Source organism: Cygnus olor, chromosome 2 (genome assembly GCF_009769625.2).
Source record: "Cygnus olor isolate bCygOlo1 chromosome 2, bCygOlo1.pri.v2, whole genome shotgun sequence".
Taxonomy (NCBI): Eukaryota; Metazoa; Chordata; class Aves; order Anseriformes; family Anatidae; genus Cygnus; species Cygnus olor.
The window spans coordinates 63,862,465-63,888,382 of NC_049170.1; the positions used below are offsets into that span (position 1 = coordinate 63,862,465).

At 42.5% G+C, this 25,918-nt stretch overlaps 1 protein-coding gene across 2 annotated transcripts in view; it reads left to right on the forward strand.

Moving 5' to 3' along the window:
* Positions 1-25,918, forward strand: part of EEPD1 (endonuclease/exonuclease/phosphatase family domain containing 1) — a 107,332-nt gene that overhangs the window by 67,614 nt on the left and 13,800 nt on the right. For both annotated transcript variants that reach the window (XM_040545664.1, XM_040545665.1), the window contains one exon: positions 11,155-11,206. In XM_040545664.1, the coding sequence (XP_040401598.1) occupies positions 11,155-11,206 (52 nt within the window). The remainder of the gene's footprint in view (positions 1-11,154; positions 11,207-25,918) is intronic.

A 25,918-nucleotide genomic window follows, 5' to 3' on the forward strand; every position in this document is an offset into this window, starting at 1 on the left:
ATTATAAATGGCACTCCCAATGCCCCATAGGCTCCTTTCTCCACTTCGTTGCAGTATCATGCCATGTTGTAGATGAAGCTGGTAGGATACTTTTGTAATTAATTCTTGGCTTTTAGCTTCTCACCTTTTTGTGGCAGTTGGTTTTCTTATCTCATTTGTGCTTTCTATGGGCTCTTGCAGATGTAACCTCAGCATCATCTGATGGTTATTTTCTGACTACAACAGCCTTAGCTTTTCTGGTGACCTTAGTGTGTAGCTTCTGTGGAAGCAAAACTCAGGATGATTTGACACCAACTCAAGTTGTGAGTTGTCTAATTTAGTTGTCTTCAATGGCATGTCTGGATGTCAAAGGCTTGGCTGCCTGCAAAACAGAGGAGTGCTGTCTTTGCTGGTATGGGAAACTCTTTTTTTTTTTTTTTTTGTTGCCTTTGCTCCCTCTGCCTGCTTCTTTTGACAGTTTCTAATTTCTTTACTTCACATTTCGGAATGTGCAGTTGACCTCAGTTTTAGGAGGATGCATGCCTGTTCGTATGCCTTCAAAGCTTGGGTACAAATTGTTCTTTTTTTTTTTTTTTTTTTTTAAGGAAAGTGGGCTAGCCAAACGACAGTTTTGAGGAAGTCTTGTCTATCGTGTCCCTTTTTCCACCATATGGTATAGATGCTATAAGAAGAACAACCCATTTGTCAGCAGTCGATCCTGCCACCATCCGTGTTTGTTGTGCCAGAGATAGATGTGCTGACTGACACGCTGAGCTCCATTGAAGTGGAAACTTTATATTGTTAGGCTAGGCCTGCACCAGAGCCTTTCACCAGGGCAAGAATGCAGGAGTGTTATTCTGTCAGGAGACCTGGTAGATTCGCAGTTATTTGTCTTAATCATACCCGATACAGGCTGTGGATGAGACCTTACTGGTCAGGCCTGTGGGTGGTGACTGTGCTGGAAACAGAAGGAATGGAGTTATCCGAGACTGAGAAATACTTCCATTTGTATTTGTGCTTCTTTCTTGCTTTAAATGTCTGTTTTTGATGCTGGTGTTAGCAAACTGCCACGATGATCTTGAGGCATGTACATGCCTGCATATGTGTATGTATATTTTTAGAGTACCTCCTGACCGCTTAAGCAAACACTTTATGATTGCTAATTCCCGTGCCTTACTGTTCATTTCCTTAATATCACTGAAGAAGTCAAAATGGCTTCTGGTGCAGTATGCAGGTTTTTGGAAGGATGGTGAAAAAAATACAGGGGTTGAGGAAAGTCTGTGGGTGCTGGAGGCCTGCCTCATGCTCTTGCAGGGCACTGTAGCATCAAAGTCATGTTGTGAGCTCCCTGAGCTCCACACTATAAAGTCCATTGGGCTTTTAGCCATACAGTGGGAAATCCTTAAGACATACAGTCTGTCTGCTAATGCATTTTCTGCTTTATTCTCTACCTGCTGTAATGACACACTTTATTTTATCCCTTCTCTGGAAATGTCTTTGAATTTGTAAGACAACAGAAACTGCTCATGAAAAAGCTGTAAAGAAAAATACACTCGACTGAAGCGTTGCTCTTGATTTCTCTAGTGCTTCTTTCCCCTCATCACAGTGCCTCTCTTCAGCAACTTCATAGCATTTCTCTGAGCACCTCCTGTGTATGTGCTCCTGTTTTAATCCCCGGTGTTCAGCCTTTCCACCACTTAACCAATTCTAGTTTGGTGTAAAGTATTCTGAATAAAATGCTCATATGAAATGCACAATTGTTGTGGAGCTCTGCCAGCCTCTTAAAAGTAGGATCCAACTTTTTAGGGTCAATGTCTTTGTTAAGAGCATATTACAAAAGACTTTGAAGTTCTATATTCAGATTCAGCCAGGAAGCTTCAATACTCTTCGTGTAAGGCCATGCTAAACTTTACAGGCACTCAGATACCACCAGCTGATTCTGGGTCACATACCACCAACCGCACGTTGTTCTGGGGCCCCCATTTAACAAGATGATCTGGCTTCCAGTGGGTGCCTTTGTAAGGTCTTTAAATGGGCATACATATACAAGTATGAGAAGGTAATATTGCCTTAAGTTTCAGAGAGTGAATAAGGAGGCAATAGAGACTTTAACATAAGAGGTTGATAGCGTATCTTTCACATACCTTCTGGAGTAAGGAAGGCAAATTCTTTCAAAACACATTTTATTGCTTCCCAGGTTTAACTCCCTTTTGCAGAGACACAAAGGTAAATTCTTCAAATAGAGTCCCTGTTAATTGTTTTGCATCCCAAGCCCCCCACATTTATTGGTAGCTTTATTCTTCGTGGCAGAACGGTAGCATATTGTTACGCCCTCTCCCAAAGATGCCAGTTTGGTTTAATTAAGGACTAGTCAGTTTTTCCACTGCTGCAGGAAGGTGGGATTAGATTGGAAAAGGTGCCGTTTCTGGAATGAAGAGGCCCTACCCAAGCAGGGAATGATTCAGAAGATCCAGAAAAAGAGCCAAATGCCAGACACCACTTACACTATAATATAATGCCTATATTTGGAAGCTCTAAGTCACCTCTGATTTTATGAGTTTCTAATTTTTGTTTTAAATCTTGGTCTCCTCCCTTGTTGGACAGATTTGAATAATTCAGTGCAAGTTAAATAACTTGCCCATGTCCAATTTTAATGACTCAGAAGAAATCAATGTTGCCACAAACACAACATTCTTCGTAAGCCTGTCTTCCTGCAGAGTTACAAGGAAACAGACTTGCTTTGAAAAGTTTTTTAAAAATAGTAATAATCCTAAAACTGTGAACATCGTACAAAGCATTTTCTGTAGTATCAAAACGACTGGATATAAGGCAAACCACTTTGAAGGGAGACATTATTATTCTTAGCTAAATATAGTGAGAAATGCAATATGGAAGAGGAAGAATACATTTTACCACAATACAAATGAAACTAAAAGCCACCCTCTCCCTTTTCTTAATATGGGCAACTTTTTTTGGTTTACTGTTCGCCAGAAGCAAGTTGAAACAGAGGGGTTGAAATAACGTGTGTATTTTTCATGAGTAAATATGACTGTCATCAGATTGTTTTTCTGACTTGCAGTAGTATTCCCTTGTGCTGCCTGAATTACCATGTAGTCAAGTCCTTGGCACAGGAGTAATGTGTGAAGGAGTAGGTGGAAGTGGTGACAGAGAAGCCTCCTGGATTGCCCACCCTGAGTTTTGAATGATTTTGGAAGTTAATCTGCATTGCCAGTGTCTGCACCTGGTCCCTGCTAGAAGATACATGGTGACAAGATTGCTGTGTTCAGTATAATTTAATATATGTCTTTGATTTGCTTGCTCTTTATTCACTAGGCTACTACTCTATAATCACTGAGTTACTGGCAGTCTGAGGCCTTCCATGGTTTGATCTCATGTGTTTGGGAGTTTGGGGGTTGTTTTCAACTGCCTAATCTATTTTAAACTCTCTTTTAGAATTGAAAAAAAAATCAACAAGTAATGAGTTAGAACAGATTGATCCTTTTGAGCCATTTGTCTAATTAACCTTTGCGTCTCAGGAATCAGGTTTGGTTCTGTTCAATCAAGTGCAATGTATCTCAGCCCTTAATAACCAACATCTCTTCCAAGGACTTCGGAAACCTTCCATAACGCTTACTTTTATTACTGCTACCACTATCTTGGCATTGCATCAGCTTGTGGAGAAAGAGTTGGGGAAGAATAGGAAAAAATAAGATGACAGCAGAAGAAAAGTCTGTAGGATGGCCTCTAACTTAGCAAACAAAGAGTTTCTGGAAAGTGCAGTTAGCTCTGGGCTCATGTCTTCAGTACTCCACACCCTGAGTTGAGGTAGGATAGCAAATGTGTGAACATAATGAAAGTAGAGTACTTCTGTCCATACGTCTGCTGCATGCACCCAAAAGGATGCTCCTTCTGTAACTTCCGCAGGTTTAAAAGTTTAAGGGTATCTTCAGAAAGAGAGATTTTACGCAAGTGGAAATGAATTGATGATGTCCAGTCTCATTCCGCCTTTTCCGGAAAAGGAAAGAATAGTGTCTGAGATGTAATCCTTTATCTGGAGGAGAAGGTAAACAGGATCTTCCCTGCTGCTCTTAATCCCCTCTACAACAGAGAAGCCTATGATTTTTGTTGAGCATCAGTGTCTCACAATTCGGAAGATAACTTTTCTGGATAGAAGGACAAGAAAAAAAATGATATTACTATGGACATTATTATCTTTAAAGTCACAGAGAACTCAGGATTTTTGATCAGCTCCCCTCTTAATTTTGTGGTGAATCTCACCTTTATTGTAACAGCACACTATACTACAAGGCGTAGTAATGGATTTTCTGCCAACAATTTGTTATCACTGGAAATAGAGACAGACCTCTGGGTGCACAAGCTCTTCTTCTGTAGCTTGGATCATGATCCAGCCATTCTGCCTTGGTGCTAATGGATCTGGAGCCTCTTCCCCTCCCTGTAAGGCAGGACCTGCTCTCTTACTGACATAAGAAATGCCTGTGGCAGCACAGATTTTGTCCCTTCAGAGAGAGCTTGGAATGGGCATTCCCTAGAGGAGGTAAAGAAGACTTGCAAGTCTCATTTTCCATCTTAAACTTCCGGAAGCTTCTGTGTAAACATCAGGAAGCACTTTTTTAATGTGCAGGTGACAGAGCACTGGCACAGGCTGCCCAGAGAGGTTGTGGAGTCTCCTCTTTGGACATCTTCAAAAGCCACCTAGACATGATCATGGGCAACGTGCAAGGAGAGAGCTGCATGCAAGAGAGGATTGAGGGCACCATGGGACCCAGGGAATCGCTGGGAAAAAAAAAAAAAGGAAAAAAAAAAGCACTAAACTACTTACTTTTTCTCCAGTCTGTTGCTGCTTCTCAAATGCCACTGTTTCACCCTTTAATGCTCAGTACTAAGCATCCATAATTCATGTTTTCCCCCTTTTAGTTCCATTACAGTTTCCTTTCTCTCTGTAACAAATACTCCAGCCACTCACGCAACGTAACAGGATTCGCGAATGCAAACATCGGGGGAGCAGCATTTGTCCAGCAGGCATTAGGCTGGCAATTTGCCTGATGGATTTCAACTTCTCTGCTCCTTCCATTTACTCCTGGTTGTGTTCCCAGCTGCGGAGCCTTGATGTGCTTTTTGATTTTAAACCTTTGTGCAGGCAAATCAATGGTGACCAGGCATCGAAGAACAGCTGCTTTCATCCAAAATAAGAAACTGCGAGAGAGTACCCCTGAATAGATGGATGTGTATGTGTATGTATATATAGGGGTGTGTGTACATGTGTATATCTATAAAAGAAAATGTGGCTCGCAGGTTTTATCCTAATTTCTCCTTACTGTAAAAATACTTCTTCCTGAGACTCTTCCAAATCGTTTTGTTGTGCCATTACCTGGTGGCTAGTCTCCAAGCAATATGGCATGGTACTCCCATCCAGGGCTGTCGGTGTATTTCACGAGCTCTCTGGTGGCTTCCAGTAGCCATTAGACATGGCAGCAGGCACAAATTTTCCCTCCATTTAAGGAGTGATTGAGAAGACACAGATGATTTTAGTGGAAAAGGAGAAACTGATTTTATTTCCCTGTCAGACTTCATATGGGTAGATGGAGGAAGTTTATGAGGATCAAAGTCATTAAGCGTGCTTTTTTTCTTTCTTCTGCCTGCTTTTGTTGGTACTGTTGTGTTTTTTGTTTGTTTGTTTGTGTGTCACTTTTTGGCTGTTATCTCTCCCCACCGTTACCAAAGAAGCATGCAGTCATTGCCTCTGCTTCTGTCTGTATTTAAAACAATTAAAACCCAGTTCATCACGGTCTCTAGCATTGCACTGTCAGCAGCTGGCTGCAGCGGGGTTGTGCTTCCCTCTCATGACCGTCGCAGTAAACTCATAATTGCAGCAGCCCCTTCCACAGCCCATAAGCACCAGCACCCTCCTCATTATTCACCCTGTCATCTGGCAAGCACCAAAGGAAGTGCTGGGGCTGCAGGCTGGCCTGGATGGAGATGAGTCAGAGCATGCTGTTTTGGCAGGGACCTGGGGACTCAAGTCAAGCCCTGGGACCACAGCTGTGAGTGGGTGGCTGATGGGGAGCGCTTCAGTAGTCAGCTCCCTCCAGGTACCAAGGGCTGTTAGCACAGCTGAGCTGTGTTTTTTTCATTCTATTTTTTATTTTTTGACTCTCATGTGCATCTCTTACCCCAGGACTGATTTATGAGTAAGGTCAGTTTGTGTACATATGCAAAAGCAATTTTAGCATACAGATTTGGTGATGGGGGCCGGGAGGGGTGTCTTGGACAATTCATTTGCATTAACCCCAATGTGAATCTGTCATCAAGCACTTCATTATAAGCATTTATTCTGGGTGCTTAAAACGAATTGATTCTAGGATATGTAAATCACCCATAAAACTTCTCCATGGACCATGGTTGTGGGATCTAATCTTAGGAACAAACAGGAAAATTTTATGGGAGGGAGGAGGGAATGATTTAATAATGCTTAAAATAATTGTTTGTGCTCGAGTGGTTTTTGCATAGGCTATTTATAATACTGTCTGTGATTCTAGATGAAGTGGGATTTGGTACAGCTGTATGCTGAAGAAGGAGCCAGAGAACTAAGAGAAGTCATATAGCGTTTGTTGATGATGTTAGCTTTATTCAGGCTTATGGTCTGATATGGAGCATGAGGTTTTTGGAAAACCTCGGGCCCCAAGCAAAGGTTTATAAGCTTGCAAAGCAAATTGAGATCAGTTCTCAGTTCACGTTACTGCCAAATGAGAAACCCGCCTCAGTGAGTGGGCTGGTGCTGAAAGCAGAAATGACTGCAGAGGATCATTACTCGCCCTGAGCTGTGTGCTCTAATGGACCCACAAGCGGGAGGGAGGCAACCAGTGCTGGCTGGCCAGGGAGCTCTGCTGCTCCGAGCTGGTTATGGAGGCTGGCTGCTGAAACAGAAAAGCAAAGCAGTAACAGATCTGGCTGTGCTGGCGTGCCTGGAGATTCACCGTGCACTTACTGTTTGCAGGATAATGCAGCATGGGGAGCTCAGGTGCAGGCTCCGGCGGTGCCACCCTTCTGGTGGTAACTTGCTGCTTTACCTTCACAGCACCTAGTTGTTTCTGCAGGATGCTGTGATGTGTTAAACACTTCAAGGACTCTGCGATCACCCAACTTGCTCTTCCTCACTCCCTCCTCTTTCCCTTTTTCCTGAAATCACCAGGCTCTGCACTGAATGGGGACCTCACCTCCAGAGTGTGGTCGGCTCAGCAGGTGCAGGTCACTGTGCTCATGCCAAGAGCAAGTGGGACTTGGGGGCAGTGGGAGGTGAAGAGCTCAAACTGGGAGGTGAAGGGCTGTGCAAATATGTGATGATGGCTCATGGTGAACAGGAATGCCCCAACCAGCAAGGAACCTGTCAGCAAGTTTGCAGTAGTGCTAAGGATTGCTAAGAAGGCTTTAATTATTCCTGCAGTGAGGTACGTGGGATTAGAGAGAGAAACCCAGTGCTACTTGTTTTGAAGTTGAATACTTTTAGGGAAGGATTGCAACTCTGCCCTGAGGAGTAGAAATGCTCTGTAGCTATAGGCATTCACTCAGCACTATGACTAATCTTCTGGAAGCCTGAAGGAATTCCCTTAGAGAGAAAATGCTGTGTGTCACCCGCGGCCAAATAGAAAAAAGAAGTCACGTGTTTCCTTGACAGCACATCATGTTTGCATATTTTTACTGCTGTAGGAGAGTTCTTCATCCTGATTGCTGCATGCTTTCAAGTATCTTGAGTGTGCCGGGGTGCAAGGATATTAATTTCAGTAGCTTTTTAAAATAGATTGTGGAAAGTAATTGAGTCAGTAAGTACTTTTAATACAGATTCGTATACAACCAGGGACTCTTTCATCATGTCGGTATGGTTACTTGCAGTACAGCTTTGTTAACAGTGTACTTGAAAGCTGGTGGGTTAGAGCGGGTAACCAAAAGGTTTCTTCGGGAAATACATTTTTCTACAACTTCATTTATGAGTTAGTGTTCACATACCGCAGGTGAGGCTGAAAGAAATGACAACAGGGTATGTAAACAGAGCACATAAATGTAGCATTGTACAGACAGCTCTGGCTTCAGCATCATCCTTCAGTACCTGTCTTCGCATTTCTGTGTTATCATTTGTCCCCCAGGTGCTAAGTAGCTGTTTTCCCTTGTACTCTGAAATCCTCAGCAAACGCATAAGCCACAAACAGTGTATGTGGGTGTGTGCTGCTTTCACTATGTGTAGGATAAAAATAATAGCTGAAATAAGCAGCCTGATTTTTTTTTTTCCAAAGCGTGAAACCCCCAAAGCAGCAGCTTTAAAAGAAGCTGCATTTCTCAGCCAACATTGCATGAAGTAGCACATACAATTGCTTGGAGTCACTGGAAGAGAGAGCAGTAAATAAGTGGCTGTCAAGAGCAATTTTCCAGGCAGTGAACTGTAACCCAGGGGCAGAGGCATCATTGGTGCCGGTGCTTCAAGGAAACAAGTGTCTTGTGGCTGGCTGTATGAAGGTGACACCTGAGTGGAAAACAGTGAGGACCCTTAGGAAAATACGGGGAAAACATTGATCTCGGTAAGTTTAGAACAGTAGAGGAAAGTCTTTTTCTCAGCAGGAGTCAAGCGCACAGGCCACGAAAACCGTTCTTGCAAATCGTGTAACAGTGTTTAATTCAGATTTGATTCTGGCCCTGTATATCCAGTATCTCTGCAGGATATAAATGTTTTGTGGGGGTCTCTTCACCTCTGAGCAGGAGGACAGCATCCCTGTAAATACAATGAGGTAAAGTGAAAAGGATTCATGCTCCCTTCTTTATCACTTGTTTTTCTGTAACTCAGTATACTTTGTTTTAAATAAAAGCATGCCAGCTGAAGGAATTCTTGTGGGGTTTTATTGCTGTAAATGGCAATGAGGATAGGTGTGTACAATAAGATGATGATCTCAAATGAAAACAGTGTTTGCATTTTGGCAGTCTGCTTCATCTTTCTTCTGCAGCTATTGAGTGTCGGATAATTAATGATGGTAAAATAGATTGGTAAATTGGTAGAAGCATCAGCAACCTCAATGGATATTTTCTACCTTTTGATGATGAAGTGTTCACAGTCTCATGCAACTGCTGGCTTCAAAAGGAAAACACAAAAGTAATTTGCATAATTAAAAAGACACTGTTGTACAACTTGTGAAAGGGAATGGCAAGATGTTAGCTTTCACTACGCGTGTAGGGGCTTGAAGCAGTCTTTGCAGCAGACTTTGCCTTGTGTCGGCTTTGTGCTTTCCCTGAGCCCCTTCCCGTCCTGCTGGCTTGTGTATGTGCAGCATAGGGTGTTCTCCATGCCGTGACAGATCGTGTGCACCTTGCTACTGTGGCAGTTCTACTTCAGTGGAGTACCTTTTCTTCCTGATTGTCCCTTTGTTTTCTGAACCATCTCTAACACTCTTTGTCTTAGCAATAATAGGCTCTACAGACTGGGAATGCACAGCCAGGGGCTATTCATAATTCATTGGATGTAGGCTTTTTATGATGCTTTTGAAGACATCTGAAAACTGGAAGTACATTAAAGTGAAAGCACATGCGTGTTTACGGTTTTAGGCTGTGAATACTTGTAATGGAAAGCATTGTAATACAGTAGAAGGACACGACCAAAGCTATGTTTTGCTGACTGCCGTTACGGGACGGACATACATAATTAATGTACCAGAATATTGGTGGATGTTCGAGAATTATTCAACATTGCTCTGAGGTTTGGAACGGCTGATAAAACTTCTTGTAGTACATGGCAAAGTAAATCCTTTGACAGACTGCTACATCAGCTACGCGCACAGTATTGAATAGGAGCTTTTTACTGTCCTGTGTCTGTCTAGAGTCATGAGAGTAATTTAAACAATATTTGTATGCATCATTTGACTCTTCCACTGCAACACAAATGTTTGTGTATCTCTGAGTAAAGGAAGTTATCCTCAGGACTAAAACTATAATATGCTAAGCGACGGGTTTTAAGATGGGGTAGCGGAGGTCATTACCTAAGTCATGCATCTGTTGGTGGGAAAAAAAATGTTGTTTTGTAATGGAAAAGACTGAAGTGGCAAGTTCAGCATGGAATGGATTTAAAAGTCTACAGTGACTGAAAAAGAATGGGTAATGTCCAATAGGCCCTCCTCCTGCTGTGCTATTATGTTTTAGTTAAATGTAATTGGTAGTAGCCTGAACATCTCTAGAGTTTCATCTGCTTTCAGGCTCCTACCCATCCTGGGAGTCTTTCAGCTTGGTGGGGATGCAATAAAATCTCTTCCTGAAATTCCTTAGCCTGGAAAGGATTGGGCTTTTGCAGTAACTGGGGACACGTGCAAGTAACTGAAGTTGAAGAAGAGTGGGTAATTTATGATTACTCATTAAACCGATCATGAAAGTGTAGAAGTGGAACAAGGTTCTTCTACATAACCTTGATTTAGAAGTGATTTTACCTGAGTTAACTGTCTTACAGGGCAAAATCCTACTTGGGTAACTCTGAGTCTTGTTGAAAGGAATGCGATTCAGTGAGCAGAGTTTAGCCTATAGAGAAATGATTCAGTAGATGAAGAAATTTGGGTTTGCTTAGCAAGTGGCTTTACAAGGACAATGATTATTGATTACTGTCTATTCACCCTACTTTCAGTTACGCATGTTTCCCTCCTATCTCCATCAAATTTCTTTAGCTGGGATGCCTTAGGTACAGTACCTCATCTATAATACAGTAAATTCCCTGGAATGACTATTGTGAGACTCATGGAAACCTGTTGATACTGAAGAACAGAGCTGACTAAAAATGATAGAAATATTTAGATTCTTTCCCTGTGCTCATCATTCAGAAGATCCTTCAGTATTAATTTGGGGTATTAAAAATGTAATGATTAATGCAGGCTCTCTGTAAAGTGAATTCAGATATGCTCGTAAAGTGGAAAGCAGAAAATCTTTTTGGAACAGCTAAATCAAAGCAAAGTAATACTGTTTCTCTCTTTCTTTAGTTTATTATATCCTGAGGTTTTTTTTTATCTATACTTCTATAAACTTCTTTGAGGTGAGAAAATAAGAAGAGAACTTCAGTTCTGCTCTTACTTGTGTTTCTGTAATGCTTGCAATGGTGTGATTCATTCTTTTTTTCTCTTGTGTGTTTTTTTCTTGCAGTATCAAGCTTTTGGCTGTGCAGGAGCTGGTCGATAGAGAAGCACTGGAAAAGGTATTTAAAAATATATGTAATACAACAGTAATAATTCACTGGAGCTCATAAAGTCCTCTGTGTTAACAGGGCTTCTTAACTTCGTGGAATTTCATGGGGTACCTCTTTCTAGCTGCATAGGACATGAAGTCAGCGGGGCGACATTTTGTCGAAGTTGACTGCATGCTTTTGGTGTTTTCTGATTTTAAAATGGACTTGGAATAAGCAATGCCTCTAGTCTGCCCATATAGGATTTCCCGAAATCAATCCTTGCTAACAGCTTGGAAAGGTAGGTGATTTGAACTGACAAGAATGAATGTCTGAAGAAGGAAGAGCGTCTCAGGAGCCACATTTGAACACAGAGAATGGAAGAAGGTGCCTTGGAAAAGAAATGTGGTTTAACTTAGTGATAAAGGATCAGAGCAGCTGGCTGCTCAATGTGCTCAGTGTGAGCCCTAATGACACCAGCTGAGTGCATGATGTGTCAGTCTGAGCTTTCCTCATGTCTGCACCAGGGAGCTGCTTTATGCTTGGGTATTTAAGGAGGTGAGGGACCTGCCATCCATCAGCCCTCTTGGGGATAACAGAAATTGCAAACAGCAAGCGCTCAGTGCATCGAGGAGGAGCCATACTGAGTTTTTCATTGGCTTTGGGCAACTTTGATTTTGGTAGAAGGAGCTGGATTTTGTTAAAAGGTAGTGACAGAGGGCTAGGAAGGTGATACTGTGGCTTTTTACATGTGAAGAAGACAAGGTTCATAAACACTCCTTTTGCAAAATAGGTTAATTATAGTTGTTTGCAGTAGTCAGCTTCTCTGATATCTCATACCCTATAAATTTCTCACCTTTTGTCAGGCGTGAACCTCCCTTTTTGGCCCAAGGCCTCCTAAAACAAGGCTTGGCCAGAGAGTGACGTCAGCCTGGTGGGAATTGCTGTTTTTGCCATTGTTTGTAGCTTTGCAGGAAGCTCTTCAGAAAAGCTCTGCATCAGAAAAATGATCATTCTAAATTGAGCTCTCTGAATATTTGATATCTACTTTCATACAATGCCAAGCTTAAAGAAATTAAAAAGCCTGTTTAGCCCTCTGGAAAACAACAGTGTGGAATTATGTAAGTTCAAAGAAATTGGCTGTCTTTATTTGTTAAATAAAGGAGGAAAAAAAGTAGGCTAGAAGAAAATTCCTTGTCCTGCCTGCTTCCAAAATCAGGCTTGAAAATACGTGCTGAATTTTGTATTCATAAATCATTAATCTGTATTGTATTGCAGGAATACAGAATATTATTAAATAATATTGTAATATTCATTACAAGATTGATCTTCTGTATTTTCAAGGGAAAAAATCTTTAAGCTATCTATGGACATAATAACCTAAATCTGTTTTTCCTGTACAACACTTTCTAGACTATCATATTTCCTTGACTACAGTTATATATGATGGTTTCAAAATTTTGTAACTTGTTTATTTCTAAAATTCAGTACTCAGCTTTGAAAGTGATGTTACATATTTTTGATACTCGCATGAAAACTCAAAATGAGTAAAAACACATTGATGAACAACAGTGTCTCCTGAAAAGACTTATGGGCTCACGTAAGTGTTTGTACTGCAGAATAGCTCCATTAAATCAAATCACAGTGAAGTGCATGTGTAGCAAGTGTCCTCAGGGTCTTGAGACAGCATAAGAAAATGATCTGGCACTGCAAAACACAGTTTGTTGTTATCTGTTTGCAATGTTATTATGGGCTGGGAGGGGAGGCACGTGAAGCAGCAGGCTGTTGAAGCTCCGGCAGCTTGCAAGCAGTCTGGGAGCTGCTACTGAACTGCTGGGGTCTGAAGAAGGTGGCAGCCCCCTCCCCCCACCCCAGGTATTTTGCAGGAGGCTTTGTGCTCTTAGTGGGGTGCTGCAGTCGAGTTCGAAAGTGGTATATCTGTTATTTATGGAAAAAAATCAATTATGTTATACATAGTCTTATATAGTTCATTATCTTCATATGTTTTTCCCACATTGGCCACTGAAAATTATCTCACCGTGAGAAGTTTTGTGTTATGCAAATACTGTTTGTTTAATTTTCAAAGTCCTGATGTATGTCAGGGCATATTTGGCCAAGTGGTCCCTTAAGCCAAAGATCTACCATGATTTGTTGCATTTACATCCAGAGTTGACAAGACAGAAGGGATGATTGACAGGGTTTAATTATAGATCCTGGCTCTCCACAAAGTTGTCTGAGCCTTGGTGCCGCTCATTGGGTGTTTGTTTCTCTGGGGTGCTGCTGCTGGCACCTGTATGCACCCCAGCATCCCATTAATGCAAACAGGAAAATAATCAATGGACTCAGTGAAATGGAACCAGGTCACACAACAAGAACAAGAGTCATCTTTACTTGGAGAAAATTCTGGGTCGAAGACAGGCTTGTTTGTGTTTATTTTGGCCGTATTCTGTCAGACCATTCCAGCAGGTACCTTGCATGGCATGGGCGAGGATGTTTGCTTCCTAACCCAGCTCACCCTGGCTGTCACAGGACAGTGTTGCTGACGTGCTGGCATTCCTCTGCTTCAGAAGTGCCGCTGCTGCCAGGGGCAGCTACAAACGCAGGCGGTGAGATGCCAAGTGATGGCTCACCTCTGTGACAGCCTCATTCCCAGTAGGGTTCGAGGCCACCCAGGCTTCAGAGAAAAATGTTTTGAGTACACAGGTGTGCTGGCAATTGTAGAAGCATGTAGAAGATCCCGTAAGAAGCATCATTTCCTCTTCTAGGAGCACAGCTCTGGGAGAGACCTCCAGGGTCACTATTGCTCCAAGGTGTTTTTGAATGCTTTACCCAGTCTAATTTTGTGAAGTCCTTAATTGCAGATGAAGAACTCCAGAGTACTTGGCAAGTGTTAATTGCATTTATTTGGCAAAGGGGAAAAATAAATTTCCTGAGAAACATGCTGTTTTTATAGTTAAAAAATAAATCTGTTTAGGTAATTAACAAGTTGATCTGCTTAGCCAGGTGACATTTCACATCGATTTCTGTTCTAGTGTTTAAATCTGTCATGCCTTTCCCTATGCAACAAGTATGCCAAAACAATGCTGTCACTGGTGCTTGATGCCAGCAGAATGTGTAGGGAGGGTTGTCCTCAGAATACTTCTGTCTTTGTTTTGCTGCAGATGTGGTATGTTCTCTTAACAATAAGAGCAAACACACCACTGACAAAAATCTGGGGCCACGTTCTCAGCTGTAGTAAATTAGTTCACTTTTGCTAAATTTCAGTGGAGATACTTCAGTTTGTGTTAGGTGTTCCTCCAACCTGTATGTTTAAAAGGAAGTGGTGAAGGTGTTCTCTCTCTACACTTGAGGTGGAGTGCTCTGTACTTCTGCATATTTTGTGTGTCCACTGCAGGGAACGTTTACTTCATTCTTTAGTTTGTGATAAACCATCCCAGCACACCATGTATATATATGGTCTGCACAGAAGACTTGAAGGTGAACAGAAACCTCCACAGTATTTATTTCAGTAAAAGCAAAACTTAAAGCAGATGCAGAGTTGGAGACCAAACTGAAACTGGTAGGGATGCTTCCATTTAACTGCAGTCAGCCTTGGATCTGTACTGCCAAGTCCAGGTAGATGACATTGGTCTGTCTCCCCTTGTTGACTGATGCAGTCACTCCATCACAGAAGGCCACTAGCTTGGTCAGGCATGATTTGCCCTTAGTGAAGCTGTGCTGGCTGTCTTGGATCATCTCCTTGTCGTGCATGTGCCTTGACATTGTTTCCAGGAGGATCTGTTCCATGATCTTCCCAGGCACGGAGGTGAGGCTCACTGGTCTGTAGTTCCCCAGGTCTTCCTTTCTACCCTTTTTAAAACTGTGAGTGATGTTTCCCTTTTTCTAGTCATTGGGGACTTTGCCTGACTGCCATGATTTTTCAAATATGATGGAGAGTGGCTTGGCAACTACATCAGCCAGTTCCCTCAGGACCCTGGGATGCATGGCATCAGGCCCCATAGACTTGTAGCTGTTCAGTTTCATCAGGTGGTCTTGAACCTGCTCTTCACTTACAGTGGGTGGGACTTTGCACCCCAGCCCCCATCTACAGGTTCAGGGAAATGAGAGGTGTGGGAAGCCTGACTAGCAGTGAAGACCGAGGCAAAGAAGTTGTCGAGTACCTCAGCCTTCTCCATGTCTGTCATTACCAGTTCTGCCTTCTCATCCATCAGAGGATCTTCCATCAGAGGATCACCCATCAGAGGATCACTCTCCTTGCTCTTTCTTTTCTGAGCAATGTATCTACAGAATCCCTTCTTGTTATTCTTTGCACCCCTTGCCAAGCTCAGTTCCATCCATGCCTTGGCTTTCCTGATCCCATCTCTGCACATCTTCCCAGGCCACATGTCCCTGCTTCCACTGCCTGTGCATTTCCTTCTTGTGCCTCGGTTTGCCCAGCAGGTCCTTGTGCAGCCATCCCGGTTTCCTGCCTTCCCTTCTTGATTTCTTACACATGAGGATTGAGAGCTCTTGCACTCTAAGTGCCCTTAAAGAGTTGCCAGTTCTGACCAGTTCCTCTGTCCCTAAGGACAGTGTCCCAGGAATTATTTAAATGACTGGAATTTCACTCTTCTAAAGTTCATAGTCCTGACTTCACTCTTTGCTGGGCCCATATTTCTTAAGATCACAAACTCAGCCATGGTGTGGTTGCTGCAGCCCAGGCTGCCTCCAGTCTCAGCCTCGTTAACGAGTTGGTCTGTGTTGGGGAGCACCAGGCCCAGCAATGCTTCTCCTCTGGTTGGTTTGCCACAAACCTGGGCCTTGAGGTTACCCTTAGTGCACCGCAGGAGTCTCCTGGGTTGCTTGCGGCCTGCTGTGCGACCTCCCAGCAGATGTCCAGGGGTCAAGGTCCCCATCAGGATGAGAGCCTGCAAGCGTGACGCTTCTTGTAACTGAAGCAGGAAGGCCTCAGCAACAGGCTCCTCTCGGCCAGGCAGCCTGTAGCAGACCCCATCCTCTGGTGGTCCGGCCTTAACTTTTACCCACAAGCTCTCATCCTGTCCGTGACTGTTTCTCAGAGGCAGCTCTTCGCAATCTATCCGTGTCTTAACACAGAGGGCAACACCCCCGCCCTTTCTTCCCTGCCTATCTCTTCTGTAAAGCTTGTGGCCCCCGATTCAAGTGTTCCAGCTGTGTGATTTGTCCCACCACATTTCCATGATAGCAATTAGATCATAGTTTTCTAATTGCACTGTGGCTTCCAACTCCTTCTGCTTGTTTTCCTGCGTGCATTGGTGTGTAAGTGCTGTGTGCACTTCAGCTGGGCTATCGGTCGCACCACCAAAATGCCTTTGAGTGGTGAACACAGTGAGTACTGTTGTCCACTTTTACGGGATAAGACCCAAGAGATCAGGGCAAAAAGGAGAATTTGTTTCTTTCCAGTTGCATCACTCTAACAGCGGCATTTCAGCTACTGTGAAAAATGAGTTTATAAAACACTACAGCATTCCCTGATGTTGCATTTGCCTTTCTACGCAGCACATTGAGAATTTTAACTAGAAATTTAGAAATTTGCTTTTGTTTTCTTGATCCAGTGTACTGTTTCCTCCAGATATTATCTGAACATAAAAAGTATGACGTCAATTGAGGTTCCAGAATTTCCAGTATGAAATGCATCTGCTGGAGGTTTTTATTTATCTTTTGTCTGCTTTTGAGTAGATTGAGCCAGATCAGTGTTTAATCGTGATTAAACCCATTGTAATCTCTGTTCTTTATAAAATCCCTCTCAGAGCAGGGCGGGTTGTTTATTTGTGAAAGGTTATCCCTAGGAGCTTTGTGGTGTTCGGAAGAGAGGTCCTGTTTTCCATTTGCATGGGTAAGCATAGGCACATGGCTTCTTGCTTGCATGGATATAAATATTTTTGTGTGCACTTGCTAGGGCAGTTGGAATGGCACTATAATGTGCCTTGACATGGAGCAGCTGGTCACCCAAGGACATTTATCTGGCCCATCACCGTGGTAAATGCACTGAGTGGCTGGTCGTGCAGTAAATGCTGCCCTTGCAGGCAAACATTGCGCCTTGGGTTCTGGCCTGCGCAAACCTGGGAGCTGCCACTGAAGTCTCCTATAGGAGACTTGCCACTGACTCACTCAGGACCTTTGTTCAGTCTCTTCCAGCCCTTTTGCTGCCTCATTTTTCTGTTCCCCATTCCTAGAGAGGAGAGGTGGAGCCAAGCCTCCCTGCGTACCCTTTGTCTAATTCAACTTCATGATTCATCAGCTGGGGTTGGTACTCCTGCCCTGTTCCGTTGGAGCCACTGAGGAGGCAGTGATTGACTGCTCCCAGTAAAAGGAGATTATTCCAACAGAGAGCCAAATTGTCTGGCTGAGTTTATTTTAATTCTTTTCTCGCATTATTCTCTATTACTTACCCTCTTTTCTCCAACATCCTTCCTATGGTTCCCTCTATCTCTGTCTTTTCTTTCTCTTGCTTCTTTATCTGAGTGCAGGTAGTACCCAAGGGCGCAGTCTTTTACTTACCCCTCATCCCCTGCGTCCAGAAATCTCAGGGTAAAGGGAAGTAACCTGTTATTGTACCTATGCCATTGAACCATTTTCAGCTGGTTAGAGCCAGAAGCCATGGATTTTGTTGGAATGACTCTTGGGGAGGTCGTAAGCCCCACCCAGACTTCATATGGGTATAAATGAAATGTGTTCTGCAGCATAGGAAGCACAGGCTCAAACCTACTTATATCGCTGGTTTATTTGATCTTGGTTGGATTTTTTTCTCTAGTTGCATTTCCCATCTTTTTTCTCATGAAACAATGCTGTACACATCACTGGGAGCCATGGAGAGCACGGGTTGCTCTTAAAATGTCATTTAGGAGTGGCACTGTTACTGTCCCCCAAAGCGTGGCTGTGTGTCTCTAGGAACTAGTGGTATGGAGATTGCTCATTATATTAATTGGCTTTTGTTATTATTGTTGTTGTTTGTTTGTTTGTTTGCAGTATCTAATTCTGTCCCTGGACAGAAGCTAAACTTATCCATTAGTAAAATCATTCTCTGTACTTCCAGACCAAGGAGAAACAAAAAATGTGTACTTACAAACGCTAGCATGTGTTTAACTTCAGTTTGTGGGTGGTAGAAGTAATGTGAAGAGTCCTTAATCTGTTGATTTTTCCTGTCTTTCTTCTATAAGATGGTAGAAGACAAATCCAGTTCATAGAACAGGACCAGTTCTGAGCAGTCAGCAGTTTTGAGGAAAGTTCTTTTTGTCTGCGTTTTTTTTCCCTACTTTTTAATACATTGACATGGCACCAAAAGTTTTGTAATATCAGCCTAAATCATTTTTTGTTTATTTATGTGGATTAAGTAATTCATTTGCTCCCTACAGGGAGCCAGAGTGCATTGCATCTGTTTGAGCATAGCTTTGGTCAGGGTTTGAGGGCAGTCTCCTGGACTCAGTTGAAAAGGTGCTACTGGTAGAAGACAGAAGACCATCTATTACTCACGCAAACCTTTAAATAAAGAATGCGCTGTTTCAGAGTGGAGTGAATGTCAAATCAGACTCTTCAAATTAAGGAGTAGAGGTGTGAAAAATAATTTAGAAAAAGTGTATGAGATTAAAAAAAAGGTGAGATTACATGTCCTAATGCCTGTAAGTGATCCTTCTAATAATAAGCATCCAAGAAAGAAGTAATGGAATAGGATACAAGACAGATATAAATAAATAGCTTTACAGAAGGTGGCACAGTGTCCTGTAATGTAGTGTAATCGATGCCTGAAGGAATTATATTTGAGACTGGCAATGGTTGTGAGTCATATTACATTTCTCTTCCTTGTTTTTGTATTCTTATCATGGGAAAGAATGCTTCCTCTAAACAGAGATGTAAATCAGCTGGGGAAAACAGTATTCTAACAGTAGGAAAAAAATGGATGGAAGTAAAATGCCCTGTGAATTACAGTTTTTGATGAAAGTCTCTGTAGAGGAGGTGTCCAAATTGTGGTCTTGTAATAATGAGGGCCGTTCGATTTTCCTTTTTGTCAGTGAAGTTCTCATAACACACTGCTTTTATTCCTTCCCTTTCTACACATCAGCACAGTCCAGTTCATCCTTACCTCCACGTATATCCCAAAAGTTAAAAAAAAAAAGACAAAAACCTCAACACTTTACTTGCATTTCTGGAAATGAGTAGACTTCACTACCAGTGTGGTAGAGTGAGACTTAGTTACCTTATGTGTTTAAGCAGCTTTCCTTGATTAATAACCCTCAAAACTGTATGATTTCCCCATTCCCCTTTGGTTTTGTTCTTCCTTTGTATTAGCACATTTTTTCCTATACTCCTTTCCTTTGGCTCAAGGCAGTGTGCAGGTAAGGAGACTCAGATCGTGGCAAATAGCTCTCTGGCTTGGTTTGTTTATTTTTAATTGGTGAACAAGAAACCAGTTCTTATCACTCCTGGGTCTCATGTTTCATAGGTTGATTTTTTATTTGCCTTCTGTGTTAAGGGCTGGGTTCTGATGAATTGATTTTCACCTTATGTAGTCCCAATGAGTGCAGGATGAGTAAGGTCCTTGTCACATATTATGGTCTTGCACCACACCACAGAAATCGATAGGAGCTTCCCAGTTGCATGACAAAAGCGTTGGCTCACTAAATGGGGGACCATTTTTATTTTTAGCCAAGGAACTAAAAATAAAAGAAGGGTTCCCAGAAAGCTACTGACTTGTGGTTACCTGGTGCCTTATATCTAATCCAAATGAGCATGCAGTTTAGCTTTCCAAACATTTGCTGGGCAAGCTGTGGCCCTGCAGAGTGGTGGCTGTGATGGTACAAAATGAAGTACACGTGCTCTGGCTGAGCATACAATACCTTACCTTGTGGAAGACTTGGAGCTCTATATTGGGCACTTCTTGAGGCACTGTCTGTAGTAGTACACGTATAGTATCTCCCAAAAAAGACAAAAATCTGAGCCGTCATTGCTTTAATAATGTCAGTAATACTTTCCTAAGCATACGTCTATGTTCCCTGAGAGGTGCATCTGCTTTTTTCTGATGGCTGAAGTGGCAGCAAGATGAAACTTGTCTTCTTCATTTGGAAATAATGAGATTGGGAAAAAATGTGAAAAAGCAACTGCACGTTTACAGCAGACAATGTAGTAACAAGAAAATAATTCAACTGTGTTGTGGCTATGATTTTAGCACTGCCAACTGCTTGAGCAGACAGCTTTATTACAATATAGGAAAACTGCTTGAACTCATCCACTCATCTCTTGTAAAAACAGCTCGACGAAAAAGGTACGCTTGTAATCATGAGGGTTTCTTTTTTTATTCTTCTTTATACCATATTAGCTCCCTTAGCATGCTATTATTGCTGTTAATGATTATACTGCCTACTTACACAGACTAAAACACTCATTTGAATGAATTGCAAGGCTTTATGGACCATCCTTGACAAGCTCTTGAGCCTCAATTCCGGTATTATGTTTTAAAAAAAGCGCTCAAGGGTAGGAAAAGAAGTCTTCAGGAAATGTCTTCTGCAAAATGAGTCTGTCCCATGAAGTACAAGGAAAAAGCTCAGCTTATAATGGAAATGTGAGAAATTGAAAACCCATAAAACTGCTCCTACGCACAGGTTGGCCAATATGGGTGTTCTCTTTCATAACTAAAAGGCAGCCTATATTTCTACCAAATACGTGAAGACTGTTTTGCATGAAATGGCAGCCTGGCTGAAAGATGTTTTATAGCCCATTTTGACAATAGGTAGTCGAGCATCCTGTGATTTTTTAATAGAGTCCCTGGCACTTAAAGTGTGTTATGATAGTTACCTTCTTTCAGTTGTTGTTTCACTGTTCTGCACCAAAGGTTTCTGTGTCTTCCTTTTCAAGCCCTATAAAAAGACATTGTTTATATAAATAATAACTTTTGTTTGGAGTGAAGCTAGACGAAGGTGCCAGTGAATGATCTAAATTGTTGTCCCAGGAACACCATGATTAAAAGACGAGAATAGAACTGTTTTTATGGGCTACAATCCTTTTTTTTAAATCATATAGTCAAAGATAAAGAATGTAATTTCCTCTCAGGTATTACAAAAAAATAAGCAGTTGGGTGACTGTGGTGAGCTCATCTGGGAGGACAGTGTAGAAACTCATGGTTGATTTTTTCCAAAATAAGTGCTCAGAAAGGAAAACAAATCACTTGGGAGTGCAAACTTATGCTCCTACCACTCCTCAACTGATCCTGTAAAACCTGACAGAAAAAAAATTTGCTTTGGTTCAAACAGGTTCGTGTATGGAAACAAATCATTACACACTTTTGATAATTGAGATAATGTTAAGTTTATCAGCATAATTATTTCCCGCACATTCATAAATTACAATGGGTGAGTAACACAGCAGCTGCAGAAGGGAGCCTCGTGTTCCAGTTTGGTTCAAATCCATGGGCTGGCTCAAAATGTGGCCAGATTCCTTAAGGGACTCAGATACCTGTTGTGAGGGTGATGTGTTCTGTTTTAAAAACTGAGAGTCCTTTAATGCTTTGCTCTAGTGTTCCTCTGGTAACGAGAGTTATGCCCAGAATGACCCCAATCTCAGCACTTCAGTTTCTAGCCTGTGCCTGCACATAGCTTGGCTTGAAAAATGTGCCTTCCTCATCCTGTCTCCTCTGAGGAGTTCAGTCCAGGAGGTTTCCTTTCTTGTGTGTTAAGCTTAGAAATGGTCTTTGCAGCAAAGCCTGGAGTTCAGGACAAGAATCACCTCGCTGGGCAGCGAGGCTGCAGGCTGGTAGATATTTGCTCTCCAGTCCTTGACATGGTGCTTGAAGCACTCATTTGGAAGCGAAGAATATGATCCTCAGAAGAAGGAAATCCTTCCTTCATTGGTGTCTGTCAGAAATACTGGGTTGACGTCTAAGAAGCAGCACATTTTCCAGGCACCACTGAGCTATGCTAAAACTAATGGAAAAGCTGAAGGTGCCTCCCTTATGACAGGCAATGACTTGGGATCCCAAGCAGAAAAAGTCATCTGCTTGCCACCATGTGCTCTGTGTTCAGGAGACTGGAAAAGGACAGGTATAACCTGCATTTCTGAACTCATTGTCTTCTCTTGGCTTGCCCCCAGCATCCCCTTTGCAAGAGGAAGCCCTGGGTACCTAACTGGGAGAGTGGGAATGGATTGCACAGCTGGTGCCGGGAGATGGAAACTGGCTGATGAAAAACTCCCATTACATCTGGTCTGGAGGGAGCTCTCGTATTTACCAACATGTCCATGTTTGTATGTGCATGTTGTCACAACAAATGAGCTTTCTGTGCCCATAGTCTGCACAAACACAAAGAGGTGATGGTTGTGCCTGCAGGTGCAGCTTTATGTGTGAAGTCAGGTGCTGGTTAGGGGGTTTGGCTGAACGGTTGGTGCTGAAGGGCTCTGCCGCAGTTTTGCTGCTCATGATGGGTTTATGGAGCCATTTGAAGGATTCATTAGATATAATGTTTGTGAAAAGTGTGGAGAATGACAGCATTTACTCAATCATCAATGTTTTGTTTTAGCTCCCAGAGCAACAAACCAGTAAGTAAAGAATGTAAAGGTGTTGCCCCAGGTCTCAATGACACAGTGCAAACAGGGCACGCTAACATGGCAGGACAGGTCGATAACCTTGCCAAGAGTAGTTCTGTCTCTGTGACATTTTCAGTAGATTTGTTCCTTATCTTTACTTCCGTCACAGAATTTTTCTCCTAAACTTTATAACTTGGCTTCTATAAACCACACTTTTTTTTTCTTCACTGACATCTTCATTGTAGAATTATTCTCAAGAGGGAGAAAGAGAAATCTTTTCCAAAAGGAAACGTATTGATATGTCTGAGATCTCTGTTGCCTGTGAAGTTTTATTCTCCTTTGGGAACACTAATAATTATCGGTCTAGCTGTCTTCCACCTGCCAAGTTTTATTTGCCTTTATGTAATATCAATACTCGAAGAACACAATCAATAAATATTATGAAATGTTTCATGAGGTCTTCCTGGAAGGGACTAATTGAATGGGCATGTATAAAACATTATAGTTTAACACAGGACCACCTCTACTTCCTCTGCACTATTTATGTGGTTCATCTGCAAGTGCATCCCCCACACCAGTGTTTGTGTTCATATACTTGTTTTTGTCCAGAATTTTTGGCTACCTCTGCAAACAGGATATGAATACACTTCAGGGTAAGGCAAACAAGCAAGGAAGGCCTGAGACTATGCTGTTGTCAGTAGGAAATAGGATCCAGTGTTGATTCTGTTTTAGGCTATAGCCATAATAACACTTCCTTCCCTGCAGTTATGTTTGATTATTCAAGAACCCAGACACAACCGCAAGGCCTGATGCTCCTCTGTGTCCCTTTGCTTAGCTGCTCTTGCCTGCGGGGATGTGGATGCCAAGTGCTTTTCTCCTGCAGCCCTGACCTGTTTTCTTACCCCAGCCTCAGCAGTGAGTCCAGGAAAATACAACCACCACAAAGATCTCCCCCCGCTAACTCTGCTTCTTCCTCATCTCGAACATGATCTAACAAAATGCCCTTTTTCTTTAGGAGCATCAGTGTCAAATCAGGGTGCTTTATGTGAAAACTGAGGGTGTTGATTTCAAAAATGTTCTCAACGTTTCTGCTCTCAGCTTTCTGGGTCAGGCTCGATTAGGGAGCACCAGCTGTAGCTGTGTCCTGTAGATGGTTGATTGGATAAGGTTTGCAGGTTCTCAAGTCTGCTTTTTCAGTTGGAAATAGAAATACGGTCCACTCTTGGATTTATAAAGAAAGAAAGGATAGTGTGCATTTAATTCTAGGAACATTTTTAGGTTATATAGAGTACCCAGTGATGGAGAAGAGGAAGTATATATTGAAGGATGGATTAATAGTGCCAGCACCAGATGGTCTCGTGAAGCCATTGTCAGTTTTGTTGCATCTTCTATCTGGAATATTTTAGATCATGTTTCAGGATGGGAGTTTTATTGCCAGAGGAATCAGGTTTGGAGAGGGTAGGTGGGCTTTGAAAAAGGTGGTGAATTTTGACCTAATTGTATAGTTATACAATTTTGTAGTTGTTTTCACTGGTGAAAGTCTCCTTTTCAGCTATTGCCAGCTCCTATGCTCTTCAGAACTCATACTCCAAGTCACTTTCACCACGGAGATGTCAAATCTTTACTAATGTGCCATCTCTTAACATATGTGAAATGCTAAGGAACTGATAGAAGTTTCATATGCATCTCCTGTACTCATTAAAGTTGCTCCCCCTAGTGCCTGTAAAAAATAAAGGAACTGTGCATATTTAACATTCAGAAAAAGAATGTTTATTCCCTAAGCTCTCTTCTCTCTTCTTTCTTACATGGAACTAAAATCATCTTTGCTTTGAAGAAGTAAGTTGTTATTTACATTTAATGCAGTGCCCTTTTGGTCTGAAAGCATTTGTGGTAATTAAACCAAATAAACATTTAATTGCCTTGAGTGCCTTTCTAAAGTTCAGGCGATGATTACTGCACTGAGACAAGGTGTACTGTGCCATAATAACATGCTAACACTGGAAGCTCCTCCTTACAGTTCCTCCTTTCCTCACTCTCTTTACAGCCTGTGCTCTGACTCCAGGTCTGAAATTAAAATATCTACAGACGAGGAGTCACTGGCTGATAAGAAACGCACAATTACATCTAGCTTTATTAAGCCCTAAGGCATTGTTTTCCTGGGTCACCTTTGACTTCCTAAGTGTGTAAAGGAGTAGTGCATCCTCTTTTCAGGCAAAGGATGCTCACCTCAAAGGAGGTCCCCATCTCGGTGTGGTCCCCAGCACTTGTACTGTAGGAGTTACACCTGATGGGGCAAGCTGTGTGCATGGAGTGGTGTTGTGCCTGTCAGGCCTACTCTGCCTGATTTTGGAGTGGCTGCACAAACAACACCTCAAAAGAAAGCAAAGATTACCCAGGGCACCCTGAACAACAGGGTGTGAGATCTGCCTGTGGGTTACTGCCGGCTGCTTGCTGGCAGTTCTCATAGCGTGCAGAGTTACTGCACTGGAAGAGAGTTAACCTTAATTAATGCACAAATAGTTACTGCTGCTGGCAGTGCTTAGAGCGTCCTGGGGAGGGTCATGAGGTGATAGGGAGTCTGTAATTCCTTACAATCCCCAGCATGTGCCAGCCCAGCATGCGTTCTTCTCTTTACTTCCAAATTAGTCCAAGACACTGTGCCTTCCCTCTCCTGTCCCTACTCTAATGTGTGTTTCCTCAGTTTCTTCCAACTGCCCTGTGTAAGCTCGTTCCTGTACCTGTCTGCTTCTGGAGTGGCCAGGAGCAGTCGGTGCGGGCTCCTTATCAGGGGAAACAGAGAGCAGTTACGTCTTTGGATCCTCCCTTCTTGGGTAAATGATGGGTCGAAGACGAGCAAAGGCCATGGGGCTTGCCCCAGTTCTGGGAGTGGTGGCTCTCATTGACTCCTTGCACTTCGCATGCTGGCAGCAGGCAGGTGGCTGTTGCAGGGGGGTCACCTTTCAGGGGCAGACAGCTTTTTACCTAGAGAGTGACTGGAGCCTGTATGCTGCCGCATTCCCACACCCTGGAGGCACTGCTTATCCAAAAACACTTAGCACTGAGCTGCAAGAGAGACCACAAAGGCATAGGTATGATACAGGGGGAGTCTGTGTAAAAGAGCCCTTGTGTTGTTGATATTGCAGTATCTGTTTGAGTTTTGACTCGGTTATGTACAGGATTTAATAAAGAAAGCTGATTCCATTTCAGGAAACTTGC